This window comes from Nycticebus coucang, chromosome 16 (genome assembly GCF_027406575.1).
Source record: "Nycticebus coucang isolate mNycCou1 chromosome 16, mNycCou1.pri, whole genome shotgun sequence".
In the NCBI taxonomy this organism is placed as follows: Eukaryota; Metazoa; Chordata; class Mammalia; order Primates; family Lorisidae; genus Nycticebus; species Nycticebus coucang.
Window position 1 is genome coordinate 35,216,466 of NC_069795.1, and position 17,510 is coordinate 35,233,975.

General features: G+C 37.5%; 1 protein-coding gene across 1 annotated transcript in view; it reads right to left on the minus strand.

The window, feature by feature from the left end:
• The window catches only part of GBE1 (1,4-alpha-glucan branching enzyme 1), a 284,024-nt gene that overhangs the window by 225,986 nt on the left and 40,528 nt on the right, over positions 1–17,510 (minus strand). Inside the window, exon 2 of the mRNA XM_053564216.1 lies at positions 3,006–3,175. Within this exon, the coding sequence (XP_053420191.1) occupies positions 3,006–3,175 (170 nt within the window). The remainder of the gene's footprint in view (positions 1–3,005; positions 3,176–17,510) is intronic.

Below are 17,510 nucleotides of genomic sequence, written 5' to 3' on the forward strand. Positions count from 1 at the left end.
GATAGTGATCAAAACAGCATGGTACTGGCACAAAAACAGAGAAGTAGATAACTGGAACAGAATAGAGAACCAAGAGATGGATCCAGCTACTTACCGTTATTTGATCTTTGACAAGCCAATTAAAAACATTCAGTGGGGAAAAGATTCCCTATTTAACAAATTGTGCTGGGTGAAATGGCTGGCAACCTGTAGAAGATTGAAACTGGACCCACATCTTTCACCATTAACTAAGATAGACTCTCACTGGATACAGATTTAAACTTAAGACATGAAACTATAAAAATACCTGAAGAAAGTGCAGGGAAAACTCTTTAAGGAATCGGCCTGGGTGAATATTTTGTGAGGAGGACTCCCCAGGCAATTGAAGCAGTATCAAAAATACATTACCGGATCCTGATCAAACTAAAAAGCTTCTGCACAGCCAAGAACATAATAAGTAAAGCAAGCAGACAGCCCTCAGAATGGGAGAAAATATTTGCAGGTTATACCTCCGATAAAGGTCTAATATCCAGAATCCACAGAGAACTCAAACGTATTAGCAAGAAAATAACAAGTGATCCCATCTCAGGGTGGGCAAAGGACTTGAAGAGAAACTTCTCCAAAGAAGACAGATGCACGATCTACAGACACATGAAAAAAAGCTCATCATCCTTAATCATCAAGAGAAATGCAGATCAAAACTACTTTGAGATATCACCTAACCCCAGTAAGAGTAGCCCACATAACAAAATCCCCAAACCAGAGATGTTGGCGTGGATGTGCAGAAAAAGGCACACTTCTACACTGCTGGTAGGAATGCACACTAATACGTTCCTTTTGGAACGATGTTTGGAGAATACTTAGAGATCTAAAAATAGACCTGCCATTCGATCATATAATTCCTTTACTAGGTTTATACCCAGAAGACAAAAAAATCACAGTATAACAAAGACATCTGTACCAGAATGTTTATTGCAACCCAATTCATAATTGCTAAGTCATGGAAGAACCCCAAGTGCCCATCGACACTTTGAATGGACTAGCAAATTGTGGTACATGTATACCATGAATGGACTAGCAAATGGACTAGCAAATTGTGGTACATGTATACCATGGAATATTATCTGCAGCCTTAAAGAAAAATGAAGACTTTACCTCTTTCATGCTTGCAAGGATGGAGCTGGAACATGTAGGATATGTTTGAAAAAACCTGGGTATATATAACTGAAAATTTTACTAAATCCAAATGTAGATCAAGGCTCAGTGCCTATAGCACAGTGATTCCAGCGCCAGGCACATACACCGAGGGTGGCAGGTTTGAACCTGGCACAGGCCAGCTAAAACAACAATGACAACTGCAACAAAAAATGGCTGGGCATTGTGGCAGGTGCCTGTAGTCCCAGCCACTCAGGAGGCTAAGGCAAGAGAATTGCTTAATTGCTTCAATTGCTTAATTGAAGTTGCTTTGAGCTGTGATACCACAAGCACTCTATCGAGGGCAACGTAGTGAGACTTAGTCTCAAAAAAGAAATTTTTTTAAATAAAATAAAAATAAATGTAGATCAAGTACAGTCAGCCCTCAAAAACCATGGGTTCAATATCCATGAATTCAAACAATATGGATGTAAAATATTTAGAAAAAAAAATGAATGATTGTATCTGTACTAAACGCATACAGACATTTTTCCTTGTCATTATTCTCTACATAATAAAATATAGCAACTATTACATAGCATTTACATTATATTAGTTGTTATTAGTAATCTAGAGATAATTTAAAATATATAGGAATATATACATAAGTTATATGCAAATACTACACCATTTTATATAAGAGAAATGAGTGTCCTAGGATTTTGGTATTTGCAGGAGGTCCTATAACCAATCCCCCATAAATACTGAGGGATGACTATATTTCCAATGAAAATTTACCATCTGAATGAAAACTTACTATAATCAAATGAAAATATCTCACTAATGAATTTTATATTAATTACATGTTAAAATAATTTTTATATTGAGTAAATAAAATTTGTTATTATTACATTCATTAAACCATTCCTTCACTTTTTAATATTGTTACTAAAAATTCTGAATTACAAAAGTGACTTGTATTTTTTTCCACTGCACAGAGGTGCCTCTGATAATATACAGAGTGTCCAGAAAGTTCGTTAACCGTGCAGATGACAATATTGAGAAAATTGTTTCCCATTGTGTTATAAAGCAAGAGAGGGAAAAAGGAAGAATTGAGTGATGAATTTTACTCTCCGAATTAGACATCTGTTTTTATTGAAGACGCCAAAAAGGAGATAAGGTGTAAAGGATCCAAAAACAACAAAGCCTTCTAGCCAGTTACAAATGCTGGTGGAAATTCAACTATGCCAGTATTTTTACCCAGATTGGTTTTGTCAAAGGTTGCTTAAAACTTGGGTAAACTTGAAGTAGTCTTTCTTTTTTTCCTTTTTTTTTTTTTGAGACAGAGTATCACTTTGTCACCCTTGCTAGAATGCCGTGGCATCATGAGTCACAGAAACCTCAGAATCCTGGACTCAACTGATCCTCCTGCATCAGCTTCCCAAGTAGCTGGGAGTACAGGCACCCACCCTAACAACTGGCTATTTTTAGAAATGGGGTTCTCACTCTTGCTCAGGCTGGTCTCAAACCGGTGACCTCCGAGTAATCCACCTGCCTTGGCCTCCCAGAGTGCTAGGATTACAGGTGTGAGCCACAGCACCCAGCCCTGAAGTAGTCTTCCTAATACTGTTTTTCTCACAGCCCTGTTATTTCTGGTATGTGATTTTATAGAATATAAATTGTTTCAGAAGTACATATGTTATATTGTAGCAGAAACAGCTGGACCTCTGGAAGGTAAAAACTCAATAAATTCTATGGCTTTACCTGAAAAGCCTGATAAGTATTTGTAAGCATTAATCTTCATATAGTTAAATACATGAAATATAAGAAATCCATGTTTTAAATGGATAAACCAAATATAATTACTGACTTCAATGTATTTGAATACTTACTAAAGTCTCCAGTAAGAAAAACGCCTTCTGCTCCAGGGGCCCATTCTTTGCAGTATAAACCACCATCAGCACATCTGTGGACGCCAAATGATTCATAACCTCTGGAAAACTTATCAATACCACCTTCGTTCTCTCCAATGTTCCTCAAAATCTGGCAAAACTGCTTATACCTTTGAGAAAGTGCAAAAGGAAATAAATTAGAAAATTAGTGCTCTAGAAAAGCTACTGTAATTAAGTACCTGCTTTAGTCTGAGGGAAAAAACTTCATTAAGGAGGAATAATATGAATAATTTCATTTATTGGTAGAGTTTACATGGAAACATACAATCATTATAATTTCAAATAAACCAAAATATTCCAACTAATATTTTTTTATAATTTCAAGCATTTCTCTAAGAGAGAAGATATATACTGATTACGCTCTTCCATGAATTTTTTTATTTTTATTTTTTTTAATTAAATCATAGCTGTGTACATTAATGAGATCATGGGGCACCATACACTGGTTTTATAGACTATTTGACACATTTTCATCATACTGGTTAACATAGCCTTCCTGGCATTTTCTTAGTTATTGTGTTAAGACATTTACATTCTACATTTAATAAGTTTCACATACACCCTTGTAACATGCACCGCAGGCGTAATCCCACCAATCACCCTCCCTCCGCCCACCTTCCCCCTCCCTCCTCTCCCTTTCCCCCTTCCCCCTATTCTTAGGTTATAACTGGGTTATAGCTTTCATGTGAAAGCTATAAATTGGTTTTATAGTAGGGCTGAGTACAATGGATACTTTTTCTTCCATTCTTGAGATACTTTACTAAGAAAAATATGTTCCAGCTCCATCCATGTAAACATGAAAGAGGTTCCATGAACTTTTTTAAACCAGCATCATAGCAACGTCCATATCAAGATAACACAATGAAAGAAAATCTTGATATCTTTCTCCTGACTCCTAAGAAAATGAAAGTAAAATAGTCAAAATTTAGCAAAAAACATAAAATTACCCTACAGCCGGATTTGGCAAACTTCCTGTGAAGAGGCAGACAGCAGATATTTTAGGTTTTATCAGCCCTATGGTCTCTGTCACAGCTACTCAACTAACTGTATCTTTGAAGCAAGAAAGAGCCACAGACAATATGTTCATGAGTGGGTGTGGCTGTATTCCAATAACATCTTATTTACAGAAACAAATGGCAAGCCAGATTTGGGCTGCAGGCTTTACTTTGCCCAGTCCTTCCCTATAGCAACTAAACATGACAAGAACACAGATCACATCAAACTACAAAAGCCAGCGGCCAGGAGAGCATACCTAGATTCCCAAGCAGGACCCAGAATATACATGCCTGCCTCCAGCCTTCTCCCAGTTCCCCTGGATTCTCGACAGGTACACCAAAAAGTATTGCCTATTTTTATTAACACCCCTGTAACTGGAGAGAAGCAAACTATGGAGACACGGGGAAAACTGGAGAAGTAAACCTTATGGCAGGTACTTTTTGTCTGAGGCCAAGTTTCCAGAACTACACATGAATTGGGCAATACCAACAAGCTTCTTCACATCTTCCCAAACCCTGAGGGATGAGCAAGAAATTCCCAGAAAGATAGTATGAATCCAGGTAAAGGACACAAAGAGAATATGCCAAATTTGAGAACCTGAATAATAACGAACAATCCTATTTAGCTAGAACAAAATGAACCTTTTAACAAATGATTGACACTATATAGCATCTTAATTAAAAATGAACTCAATGGTTCAGTGCCTGTACCTAAAGCGGCTGGGGCGCCAACCACATACACCAGAGCTGGCGTATTCGAATCTATCCTGAGCCGCCAAATGACAACTACAACCAAAAAATAGCCGGGCTTGTGGCGGGCTCCTGTAGTCTCCGCCACTTGGGAGGCTGAGGCAAGAGAATTGCTTAAGCCGAAGAGTTTAAGGTTGCTGTGAGCTATGATGCCACAGCACTCTACCCAGGCTGACAGCTTGAGACTCTGTCTCAAAAAAAAAAAAAAAAAAAAAAAAAAATCAAAAAATAACACCTAACGAAACAACAAAATGAGAAGTAAAAAGAGACTGTAGATCTAAGAAAATAAATGGATGAACAATATATACCACTGGAAAATAATGAATAAATTAGAATCCACAAGGAAAAAAAATGGCCATATAGCAAAAATAGCAAATTATTAGTTAAATAAATAGAGATTTCAATAATGAAATAGAAAAGAAAAAACAAAACTATTAAATATATTAAGAGAAACTTAGAGATAGACAAAACATATAAAAACTTATCCAAACATAGATAGGTGTTGATTCTAAAAAATAAAACTAAATAAAATGGATATTGCAGATATAAAACTGGAAATTTTTTCTAAAGTAAAGAATTAAGTCTTCATATTAAAAAGAGCATGCTGTGTTTCAAGGAAACTTTGGGAAACACACACACACACACAAACATGGACACAACATATCCCAGTTCAAGCAACTGAAGTTCTAAAGATAAATATTTCTGTAGACAACTAGCCAGAAAAAGGCAACATTATACGAAAGGCCAAAAAATAAGGCCAACCCCACACAATTCTAAGAAGAAAAACTAGTAATCTAAGAATATTCTAGACAAGTTCTACTTGAATCTAAGGGATTTTTAAAATATTGTCTAATTGAAAATGATTTTAAGTTGCAACACTAAGAACTATTACTGAAGAAAAATAAAGTACTTTCCATAAAAAAAATTGGCAATTGAAACTTTAAAAACAGATAGACATGGGAGTAGATAGTTGTTACAGGAGCATAGATAGCACTGAGTCTTTAAATATAGAATCACAAATAGACAATTACAGAAATGAACAAATGTGATCACAAAAAATGGATCCAGGTGAATGAAAGGAGGATGAAATTTTATAGCAGACAATCACTCAATACAAGACTAAAATTTAAAGTTACCATCATTGTGCTTTTTAATTTCCTTATTTATCTTAAATAGACATTTAGGAACTAATATTTATTAAGGTTAAGAAAGCTGCATATGAATTTCAATAATTCTTTTCATTTTGCTTCATATTCATTGTTTAAAATTAAATTTAACACATTTATTTTACTCATTTTTGTTATATTTTTTCTATCAAGCTTTTTCTCTATCCTTCTACTTACAGATAATCATATAAAAACATAAAGGATAATATTCTCTTAATGTTAGTGAAGATTTTTTTGGTGAGATTTCCTTTTACTTTCTCCCTTGCATTGTTCTAATTATATATGACAAGCCCTATTTTAACAAATATACAGTTTTTCTAAAACTATATCATTTTTTACATTATTTAAACAGTAAAATACTTAACCATATAATATATTGATATTTTACAAGGTATATAAAACTGTTTATAAAATTTAGGAAAGTGAAACCATTTAAAATTAATCTATGGTATAAAATTAAGTTTCTGAAACACTTAAGCACCTATATAGAAATTAAATACAAAATAAAAGGATAGTTCAAATCACTAAGGAAAGAATGGCTTATTCAATAAAATATTGAATCTCTAAGTCTGTCATTACAAAAGTGGATCTCTAAAACTAAATAACTTCCAGAGAGATCAGAATGGTAAGCCTTATTTGTTTTTTAAGTAAGAAAATCCAGGGGAAAAAAAATACAAATGGCCAATAAGCATTAGAAAAGATGCTCAAACTTACACTAACTAGAGAAGTATGAACCTAAACTTCAAAATTCAATTTTCCACCTAAAGGACCAGAAAACATAAGACAGTCTGTGCAGCTGGAGTATAGTTCTATACTTGGGGGTGAGGGGCAGGGAGGTTAGGGGAAGAGGCATTTTAAAAGGCTCTTTGTTGGGATGGGAAGATGGCGGACTGAAGCCAGCTTTCCACAGAGGCTCCCGTCCTGAAGGAGAGTTAGAGGATGAAAATTTAGCAAGTAACCTGATGGATTCGAGCAATACCAAGCAAGAAAGTTGAAGAACGCACATCAACCCTGCTGGGGAGAGCTGCAACCACAAGGAAGCCAACAAAAGGTACAAAACCCATCACTAAGTGGACGGGAGTCCCCCCTCCCCCACCTGATCGGCTTAAGGGCCCCACAAACAAAAGGGCAGAAATCAAAGGCCCTCCCACTACACTTCACGGGAGAGACCTACTACAAACTGGACCTACCTCCCTTACTAGGATGCCTAGGCGTTCTCCTGCCAGACATAAAACTGTATAAATCTGTAAATATCCTTTGCCGGCAACTCTGAGCTCCCAGCACTTCCCTCCACTCTCTCTGATGTCTGAAAGTCTGTCCCCCAGGAGTTCAGATTCTTGGGTGACTCCTAAAGGGGAGAGGATAGTCCCCAAGCTGTGGCTGGTCAGCGCTGATTCTGGGCACGGGAGAGAGGTGAGGACAGTCAGCAGAGGGAGACCCTCACCAGGGCGGCGCTTCCCCGAGGCGAGGTGCAGCAGCCCTCCTTGGGCAACAATACAACCAGGCTTATAATATAATATAATATAATATAATATAATATAATATAATATAATATATTATTATATTATAATATATATTATTATTATATATTGTTATATTATATACAACCAATATAACTGAGTCGAACTGTGTGGACCTCGCTACCAGCTGCTCTGAGCTCCCTGCTGCTCTGAGCTCCTGGCACTCCCCCCACCCTCACTCTGTGGTCCGGAGACCTGAGCGCCTGCCGTGTGACCGGGCAGGGAGCTGGGTGGAGCTGAGTCTGTTTTTCGCTGCCCGGCGGTTCTGGACTCCAGCCGCTCCCCCCACCCCACCCCCACTCTGAAGCCTGAAGGTTTGTGCTGCGACGGTACAACCGGGCGAGAGACTGGGAGGAAGTGAATTTGCTCGCTGTCGACAGGGCTCCCTGCGGCTCGGAGCCCCTGCTGGCTCTGAGCTCCCCGCGCTACCCCCCACCCTCGCTCTGTGGTCTGGAGAGCGCATGCTGTGTGGCTGGGCAAGAAACTGGGTGGAGCTGAGTCTGTTCGCTGCCCGGCAGTTCTGGGCTCCAGCCGCTCCCCCCACCCCACCCTCACTCTGAAGCCTGGAGGCTTGGACTGCGGTGGTGTGGTGGAGCCAAAGATTGGGAGGAATTGAGTGAGCTTGCTGCCGGCAGCTCTGAGCACCCAGCGCCCCACCCCATCCCCACTCTGGTATCTGCAGGCCTGTCCCCCAGGAGTCCAGATTCTTGAGGGATTTGTCGGGGCGTGGACAGTGCCCAAACTGCGGCTGGTTGGTCCTGACTCGGGGACACAGGAGTGAGGCTGGGAAGACCCACATCAGAGTGGCAGTTCCCTGAGGTGGCTGAAGCCATACCCCCTGCCTCCCTGGGCAACCAGAGGAGGCCACCCCTGAGTACAGGATTTGCCTGAGGTGACTCACAGACCCCGGAAACATCCAGGGTAGGGCCGACTCAGAGAACTGAGACTTCAACCCAGAGTAAGTGCTTCACTGGGGTCAAACAGAAGCCAGCTGACAATAAGTCAGAACCACTCAGCCCCACCACACCAGACAGGGCCCCAGTCTCTCAGGCTACAACACTGAACGGGCCCTCAACAAACCCTAGGGGAAAAATCAAAGGGAGTAAAACAACCATGGGGCGGAATCAGTGGAAAATCTCCGGTAACATGAATAACCAGAATAGATCAACCCCCCCCAAGGAAAGAAATGGCGACGTAATTGAAGATCCCATTCATAAACAACTGGCAGACATGTCAGAAATTGAATTCAGAATTTGGATTGCATACAAGATTGATAAAATGGAATTAGGAATCCGAGGAGAAATTCAAAAGTTGTCTCAAGAATTTAACGAATTTAAAGACAAAACCACCAAAGACTTAGACACACTGAAGCAAGAATTTGCAGCCCTTAAAGATATGAAAAATACAGTAGAATCCCTCAGCAACAGAATGGACCAAGCAGAAGAAAGGACTTCTGACATCGAAGATAAAGCCTTCGAACGCTCCCAAACTCTCAAAGAGAAGAGAAATGGAGAGCAAAAACGGATCATTCTCTTAGAGAGCGCTGGGATAATTCGAAGAAGGCAAATACACGAATAATAGGAGTTCTGGAAAACGATGACGTGGCATCGATGGGCACAGAGACCCTTCTGCATGAAATTATGAAAGAGAATTTTCCAGACATGCCTAGAGATTCTGAAATTCAGATAGCAGACAGTTTCAGAACTCCAGCATGATTCAACCCCAATAAGTCATCCCCCAGACATATCATAATTAGCTTCACTAAAGTCAACATGAAGGAGAAAATTCTCAAGGTCATCAGGCGAAAGAAAGCCATTACCTACAAAGGTAAGAACATTAGAATGACTGTAGATCTCTCTGCTGAAACTTTTCAAGCCAGAAGAGGGTGGTCATCGACTTTTAATCTCCTAAAGCAAAATAACTTTCAAACCCAGATCTTGTACCCAGCTAAACTGAGTTTCATCTATGATGGAGAAATTAAATACTTTAACAACATTCATATGTTGAAGAAATTTGCCACAACCAAACCAGCTCTTCAGTATATTCTCAGACCTATCCTCCATAATGACCAACCCAATCCTCTACTACAAACGTAAACTCACTCAGAAACTTCTGATCAAACTCCAACTTCTACAATGGCGAAAAGATTAAAATTGTCCACTGGACTTTTGAAAAACTCGATACCCAAAATTCCACCAAACTTATCAATAACCTCCATTAATGTGAATGGCTTAAACTGTCCTCTAAAGAGACATAGGTTAGCTGACTGGATACAAAAACGCAGACCAGATATCTGTTGCTTACAAGAGTCACATCTCAACTTAAAAGACAAATACAGACTCAGGGTAAAAGGATGGTCATCCATATTTCAAGCAAATGGTAAACAGAAAAAAGCAGGTGTTGCAATTTTATTTGCAGACACAATAGGCTTTAAACCAACAAAAGTAAGGAAGGACAAGAATGGTCACTTCATATTTGTTAAGGGTAATACTCAATATGAGATTTCAATTATTAATATCTATGCACCCAATCACAATGCACCTCAATTCATAAGAGAAACTCTAACAGACATGAGCAACTTGATTTCCTCCAGCTCCATAATAGTCGGAGATTTTAACACTCCTTTGGCAGTGAGGGATCGATCCTCCAACAAAAAGCTGGGTAAAGAAATTTTAGATTTAAATCTAACCATCCAGCATTTAGATCTAGCAGACATCTACAGAACATTTCATCCTAACAAAACTAAATACACATACTTCTCATCAGCCCACGGAACTTACTCCAAAATCGATCACATCTTAGGTCACAAAAGGCTCTTTGTTGAAGTGTAAATTAGAGAACAATTTAGCATCATCTATGAAAATTTCTAAATCACACTTCTCAACTAAGTAATTCCATTTTTAGAAAATTGTCCTTTGGATATACATTACACAAAAAAAGGAAAGACATCTTTGTATACAAAGATATTTATTCATTATGATATTATTTTTAATACCAAACCATAGAAAATAATACGCCTATTCTGCAGAGGGGAAGGAGGTGAAAAAACTTTAGAATATCCAAGCAATAAATTACAGGAGATCCATTAAGAAAAATGTTGTAGACTATGTGCTGATGCAGAATCATGCCCAAGATCAATACCGGTCTCACGGGCAATCCTGATGCCAGGGGACGCAAACTGAACCCCTCACAGAAATCAGGGAATCATCATAAATATGACTAGCTTGTCCCCACATAAGAATCATAAAGGTCCAAAACTGATGGTAAAAGAATAACCAAGGAGATTAGCTTTGGATTATGGAAACAATGTAGGACAGAATCTGCTGAGGGGCAGAAATCTGAAAGCAACAGCTTCTATGTAATAGCTACAACTCATTGTTACCAAGGATGTTTTTCCCAATCAGGTAATTACTGAAGAACAAAAATGTCCAGATTTTTTATAAACTCTTACTAATTCAACTGCTTCAAAATACTTAAAATACTGAACTGAACACACAAATCAGATCTTATAGGATACCATATACAAACTATATAATAAGAGGGAAAAAAAATTTTTTAATCTCTTCTAGCCATCAGTCAATTATGCTTCTCAGTATTCAGAAACTCTAATCCTTATTAAATGATATAAGTAAAAATATAAAATAAAATGATCAAACATATGGAACTACCAACAAAAATGTTGGACTTATAGCAAAAAATATACATGCATATCAACATAACAACAGAAAAATTGATTTTTAAAAAAGATATAAACTTTGAGAGGTTAAATAAATGGGTTAATAATTTTATTGTCAATTTTGGCACAATATCTTAAAAACACATTTTAGAATTTTTTAAAGTTTAAGTTTAAAAAATTACATTTTCAAAAAGTTGTATAGGATATTTAATGCCCATTTGCTAACATTTCAATGGAAATAGGATTATAGCATTATAGTACTCTAACTAAATATCCTGCCTTCCTTCAAGCTCAGCCCTCTAGGTTCTGATGCAGAAATACACTTCCACTTTGAAATCATTGTGGCTCAAAAAAGAAAACGCCTGAGGATACAGCAAGCTCATCCTGCCTGTGCCCCTTTCTACTACAGTGCTCTCACTTAATATTTTGCTATGAATTTATAAGATATTTAAGAACTAGGTCAAATTTTTGATAACCAAAAATATAAAATGAAGTTAGTATAAGAACTAGCGTTTTATACAGATATAAAGAACTACTATAAATATAGTCAGACTTGATCCCTACTTAGATGTTTATAATCCCCTTATAAATTTATAAGTTATCCGAGGTCAAGAAGGTAACAGCGATAGGTAAACTAATCATAAAACATATACTTCAAGTAAAATTTTAAATTAAAAATCAGTTTAGTTTTGATGAAAATCCTTTATTGTTTTACTGATAAGGTTATTAAAATTTTTTCTAACATACATCAACTGATTTTATTAATTTATAGAAAGCCAACTGTACTATAAAACATTTCCTTGTTTCTTTTTATTTATGTATTTCTTTAATTCCAGATTAATACAAGGATACAAACAATTAGGTTATAGTGTTTTCATTTGTTAGGTAAAGTTACTATTGTAGTTGTGTCCCATCCACTCAGAAGAGGTGTGTCATATACCCTTACCTTGTGCCCAATAAGTGGGAGCACTTCAATCCTCCTCCCTCTTCTCCTCTTTCCCTCCCACCTCCCCCTCCCATCTTGAACTGAATTGAGTTTATATACGTAGGTATTGGCATTTTTAAATAGCTTCCATTCATACCTTGGGTCTAACTCTTTTTGCCTAAAGGGAAAGAAACAAGTTGGAGGACTGATCAATGAACATGAAGTATATAAACCCTGGAGCCTTCCCCACAAAGATGGCTACTTTGGGCTTTTCCAAATTATTCAAGCCCTTTATCTTTCTCCCTTGGGTTTTCAACCACAGATGGGGAGATGGTGTGCAGTCCTTCTAGAGACTGATACTAGTATCAAATCTGCTTTTCCTTTTCTTGTACTTCTAAGACTTTCTTTTGTTCATGAAATATATTATTAAACTTCTATAATGACTTTAACATTCAAATCTTTTATATATATATATTTCAATTATTATTTGCACATAATAATTATATATCTTTATAGGGTACCTGTGATGTTTTGATACAGGTATACAATGTAAATTAATCAAATCATGATAATTGGGGTATCCATCACCTCAGGCATTCATCATTTCTTTGTGTTATGAACATTATAATTCAACTCCTTTAGTTATTTTAAAGTATATCCTAACTGACTGTAGTCACTTTTTTGTGCTATCAAATACCATTCACTCTATCTAACAATATTTTTGCACCTAGTGACCGTCCCCACATTATGCTGCCCTGCCCGGCTTCTGGTAATCACCATTCTACTCTGTCTCCATGAGATCGATATTTAGCTCCTACATGTGAGTGAGAACATACAAGATTTGTCTTTCTGTGCTTGGCTTATTAGATTTAACACTGTGTACTCCAGTTCCCTCTATATTGTTGCAAATGGCAGGATTTCATTCTCTTTTCTGGCTTGGGTCTAACTCTTAGTTGTGTCCCACCTGCACAAAGTAATTTTTTTATACCATGAAAGAAATGGAACAGATACTAAAATACTTTTGGAATCTGAGGGAAAGAATATTAACATTGCTAATAATTACCATATATATTAAAATGTAAACAAGATTTATAGGCTTAGGGCAATGCCTGTAGCTCAGGGGGTAGGGCGCCAGCCCCATATACCGAGGGTGATGGGTTCAAACCTGGCCTCAGCCAAACTGCAACAAAAAAATAGCCAGGCGTTTTGGCAGGTGCCTATAGTCCCAGCTACTCGGGAGGTTGAGGCAAGAGAATCGCCTAAGCCCAGCAGTTGGAGCTGTGTGGCACTCTACCCAGGGCAATAAAGTGAGACTTCATTTCTACAAAAGAAAATAAAGAGTTATAGGCTAGTGTTCAATATATGTTGGCCAGAATTTTTCTATACCTGAAAGTGGCATCACTTCTGTTCGCTTTTTAGTTTACCAATTTTATTTTACCTATAACTCTCATTTAGATTTTAATGGACATAGTACCTATTAGCAATGTTAAGTTCTTTCCCTCAGATCCCAAAAGTATTTGGGTATCCTTTCCATTTCTTTCATGCTATAAAAAAATTACTTAGTGCCGGTGGGACACAACTACAAAAGCAACTAACAAGTTCCCACAAGTAATTGGGTACTCCAAATCGATTTGAATGTATGGATTATGGAAAGTTTGAAAGAAATTAAGTAGGGGTGGCGCCTGTGGCTCAGTCGGTAAGGCGCTGGCCCCATATACCAAGGGTGGCGGGTTCAAACCCAGCCTTGGCTGAACTGCAACCAAAAAAAAAATAGCCGGGCGTTGTGGCGGGCGCCTGTAGTCCCAGCTACTCGGGAGGCTGAGACAAGAGAATCGCTTAAGCCCAGGAGTTGGAGGTTGCTGTGAGCTGTGTGATGCCACGGCACTCTACTGAGGGCCATAAAGTGAGACTCTGTCTCTACAAAAAAAAAAAAAAAAGAAGAAAGAAAGAAAATTAAGTAGATTAGATGGACAGGGGACAGAAATTTGCTATAAAGAGGTAACGGGAGATAGGTATGAAAAAAATTATGAAACAGGCTATAACCATTGCTCTCCTGGAAGACAGATAAATGGTTCATCCTGTATCAGCACTAAAGCTCTAATTTCAGACAAAGTTATAAACACAAGAGATATGTCAGGGGAGAGGGATTATCCCTGGTCTGGAAATGTCATGGATATAGAATCCATTCTAAAGTGGGGAACCCAAGGAACCCCTAAGGAAAATTCCTTCCTTTGTTTAATTTTTGAGATTTTATTTTATCATCTGCTTCCTGTGTGAGACATGGAGTAGAAGCAAGAAAAAGCACAGAAATAACAGTTAAGAGGAATTTCAATAGGTAAAGAGCCAGTAACGTATGTATAAAGGAGGGGAGGGTAGAGGGTTTTTGAAAGAAAAAAATAGCTTTTCAAATCATTCTTTAAAAAACTTCAGATGTCTGTCAGAAACATTCTTCCTTAGGTGAAAAACATCCAGAATATATAAAATTATCCATATACTAAGGCTGTGCAATGAAGGTTAGGCTTTAAGACCTTAACACATGTATTTTATTTTATGTTCTTAAATTGGGGAAATTATTCAACAACGACAACAAAAAAAAAAAAAAAAAAAAAAACGACATATCAATTGTAGGATAAAGCTATTTATTATGTGCTTATAATCCCATTACATAAAACAAGATCCTTCTCTTAGGATCTTAAATAATGCTGAGATAAGCAAATGTTAACAATAGAATAAGCAAGACCACAGGAAAAAACTAGTGGTTCTGACTGGGAGAAGAGGAGATCACAGAAGGCTTTAGGGAGTACCCAGCATTTGTGCTGTGTCATGAAGGATGAATAGTATATTTTGACAGCTGGGAAAAAGGCAAAGAAGGGCTTTACGTGTGTAAGAACTGGATGGTTCTTGCTGACATGATGACTAGTTGTGTACAGTCAGACCAGAAGAAGGCAGAAGAATAAATACCATGGCCAATCAGGAAAAAAAAAGATAGTTTTCAATCAGATAATAAATTGAGAAAAACTTAAAAACTTTTAAAGACTTTATAGAGGAAATAAGTGATATGCTCAGAAACATGCTTTAAAGGAAGCACTTTGAAGGATGTCTTTCAGAAGGTAAAGCCCATAAATTAACAAGATCTTTATTAAATAGACCACTAAGTACAATTTACAGCCCCTGTTCTTAAACAAGGTTAAGCAAGTAAAAAAATGTCTAAAATGACATCATTGTGCACCTGATTTCTTATTTTTGAAAGCTGTTCCTTATGTTTAAACACCATCAACCACCAAAGTAAATGCACAGATTTTCAAAATTCCCTTTAAAATTCCAGTAGCATTTCCAATCTGTATTCAACTTAGTAAAGACTCTTGACTGGCCTATCAGGAAACAGTAAAAAACAGGGCCATTTGAGTAAAAGTGACAAACAAGGAGTAGTGAGTTCATCTGCTTGTCACACAAACGTTACTGTATGTGTGTGCTGTCTATTCATGAGAAACAGAGATGAAAGGCATCAGGGAGTCTGCACCTTCAAGATCTTCTTTCTTAAAAAAAAAAAAAAAAAAAAAAAAAGATCTTCTTTCTTCAGGGTGGAAGATAGTGGAGCAGAAAGCAAAGAGTATGAAAGCATTTACATACATATGTAATACTGTATGTGATACAAATACATATACAGTATTGACAAAGATTTATAATCAGAAGACAAAGTAGCTAAAAGGTAAATTCCACAAAAGCAAGAAAAATGATCTGGTTTGTACCCTTATGTATTCCAAGCACCTTAAAAATACTCAATAAACGAACACATATTTAGTGAGTACCTATTATTTGCTCGATTTGTTCTAGGCAATGGTGATACAATGGTTAGAGTTAGATGCAGGATTAGGATTGCTTGAATTTGAATCCTAACCCTACCTATCACCAACTGTAACTAAAACTAAATTTCCTAATGCACAATGGGAATAATAATGGAACCTACTTCATGAGGTTGCTTCGAGAATCACATGAAATAATGTACCTAAAATGCTCAGTACAATACCTTTTGCATGAAATAATGAATAAACACAGTATATTAAATTAATAAACATTCAATAAGATTGTAAGACTTGAAATAAACAGAAAATCAACAGCCTATTCAAATATGAAACCGATGTAATTCACTAACTCTACTAGACCTATAGTTTCTGTGCTTCCCTCATTCACTAGTCCCCTCTGGCCCTCCGGGTCTTGTGCCTTGCTTAACTGGCATATGGATGTTGTGGCCTGCAAGCAGCTACTTGAAGAGGTCAGACACTGCAGGTCTTGGTCAGTTTGAGCTGCTATAACAAATTACTATGCCCTAGGTGGTTCCCGCAAGAAGCATTGTTTTCTCACAGTTTTGGAGGCTGTTAAGTCTAAGTCGGAGAACCAGTAGATGTGACGTCCAGGGAGGGGCAGGCACTACGCTGGTTTTCAGACAGCCTTCTTCTTATTATATCCTCCCATGCTGGAGGAGAAAGCAAGCTCTCCACTGTCCCTTCTCATCAAGTCCAATCCCACCATGAGAGCTTCACTCTCACAACCTAATCCATTGTCTTCCAAGGGCCTTATCTCTAAATAGCATCATATTAGGAATTAGGGTTTCGAAATTTAAGGGGCTACAAACATTCAGTTATAGCTTTAAAACATGGATGTATAGAGAAATAAAGATCCACGGGACAGTGAATCAATAAGAAATAGAAAGCACAAAAGAGTCCTTAGAAAATTCCTCTCTTCCTTCTGAAGGTCTTGAGCGACCAAGCAACTGGTTATACAAGGAAATATATTATCTCATTCAATTCATCAACTAGAGTGTATATCAAGATCACATACATAGATCTGTTTAGGTAAATAACAAACTGAGGATGTGATGACCCAGTGGGGATACCATCCCATCCATTGCCAGGAGTCAAAACACATCACTCTCAGCAGTCATTGCTGTTCAAGGTGAATGCAAACTACTTTGAACTCTAGGTCTACCTTGGAGAACTGATTAAAAGTGAATGGTAGACAGTTAATTCCCATCATTTCATTTCATTCCCATTATTTCATTTCATTCCCATCATTTCATTTCTCCTCAGTTAATTCCCATCATTTCATTTCTCCTCAAAGTGAGAGGGTCATGAAGGTCTGTGGTTTTCACTCAAGCAGATTTTCACTGTCATGATCCTTATCAATTCCTGTGTTCATGAGATTTGGGAGTTGTTTCATATGTGGAATTATGTCCCAAGCATGGTGACATGCAAGAAGGAACAGATTTAGAAAGAAAAGACTAGGTTCTATGGATAGGCTCAACTGACCTTAGATTTCTAAGTAAATAACATCAGAATTTGAGCTTACTCATTTATAAAACAAAATAAGAACAATAATGTAATTGATGTCAGGGTGGTTGTGCTTATACACATAT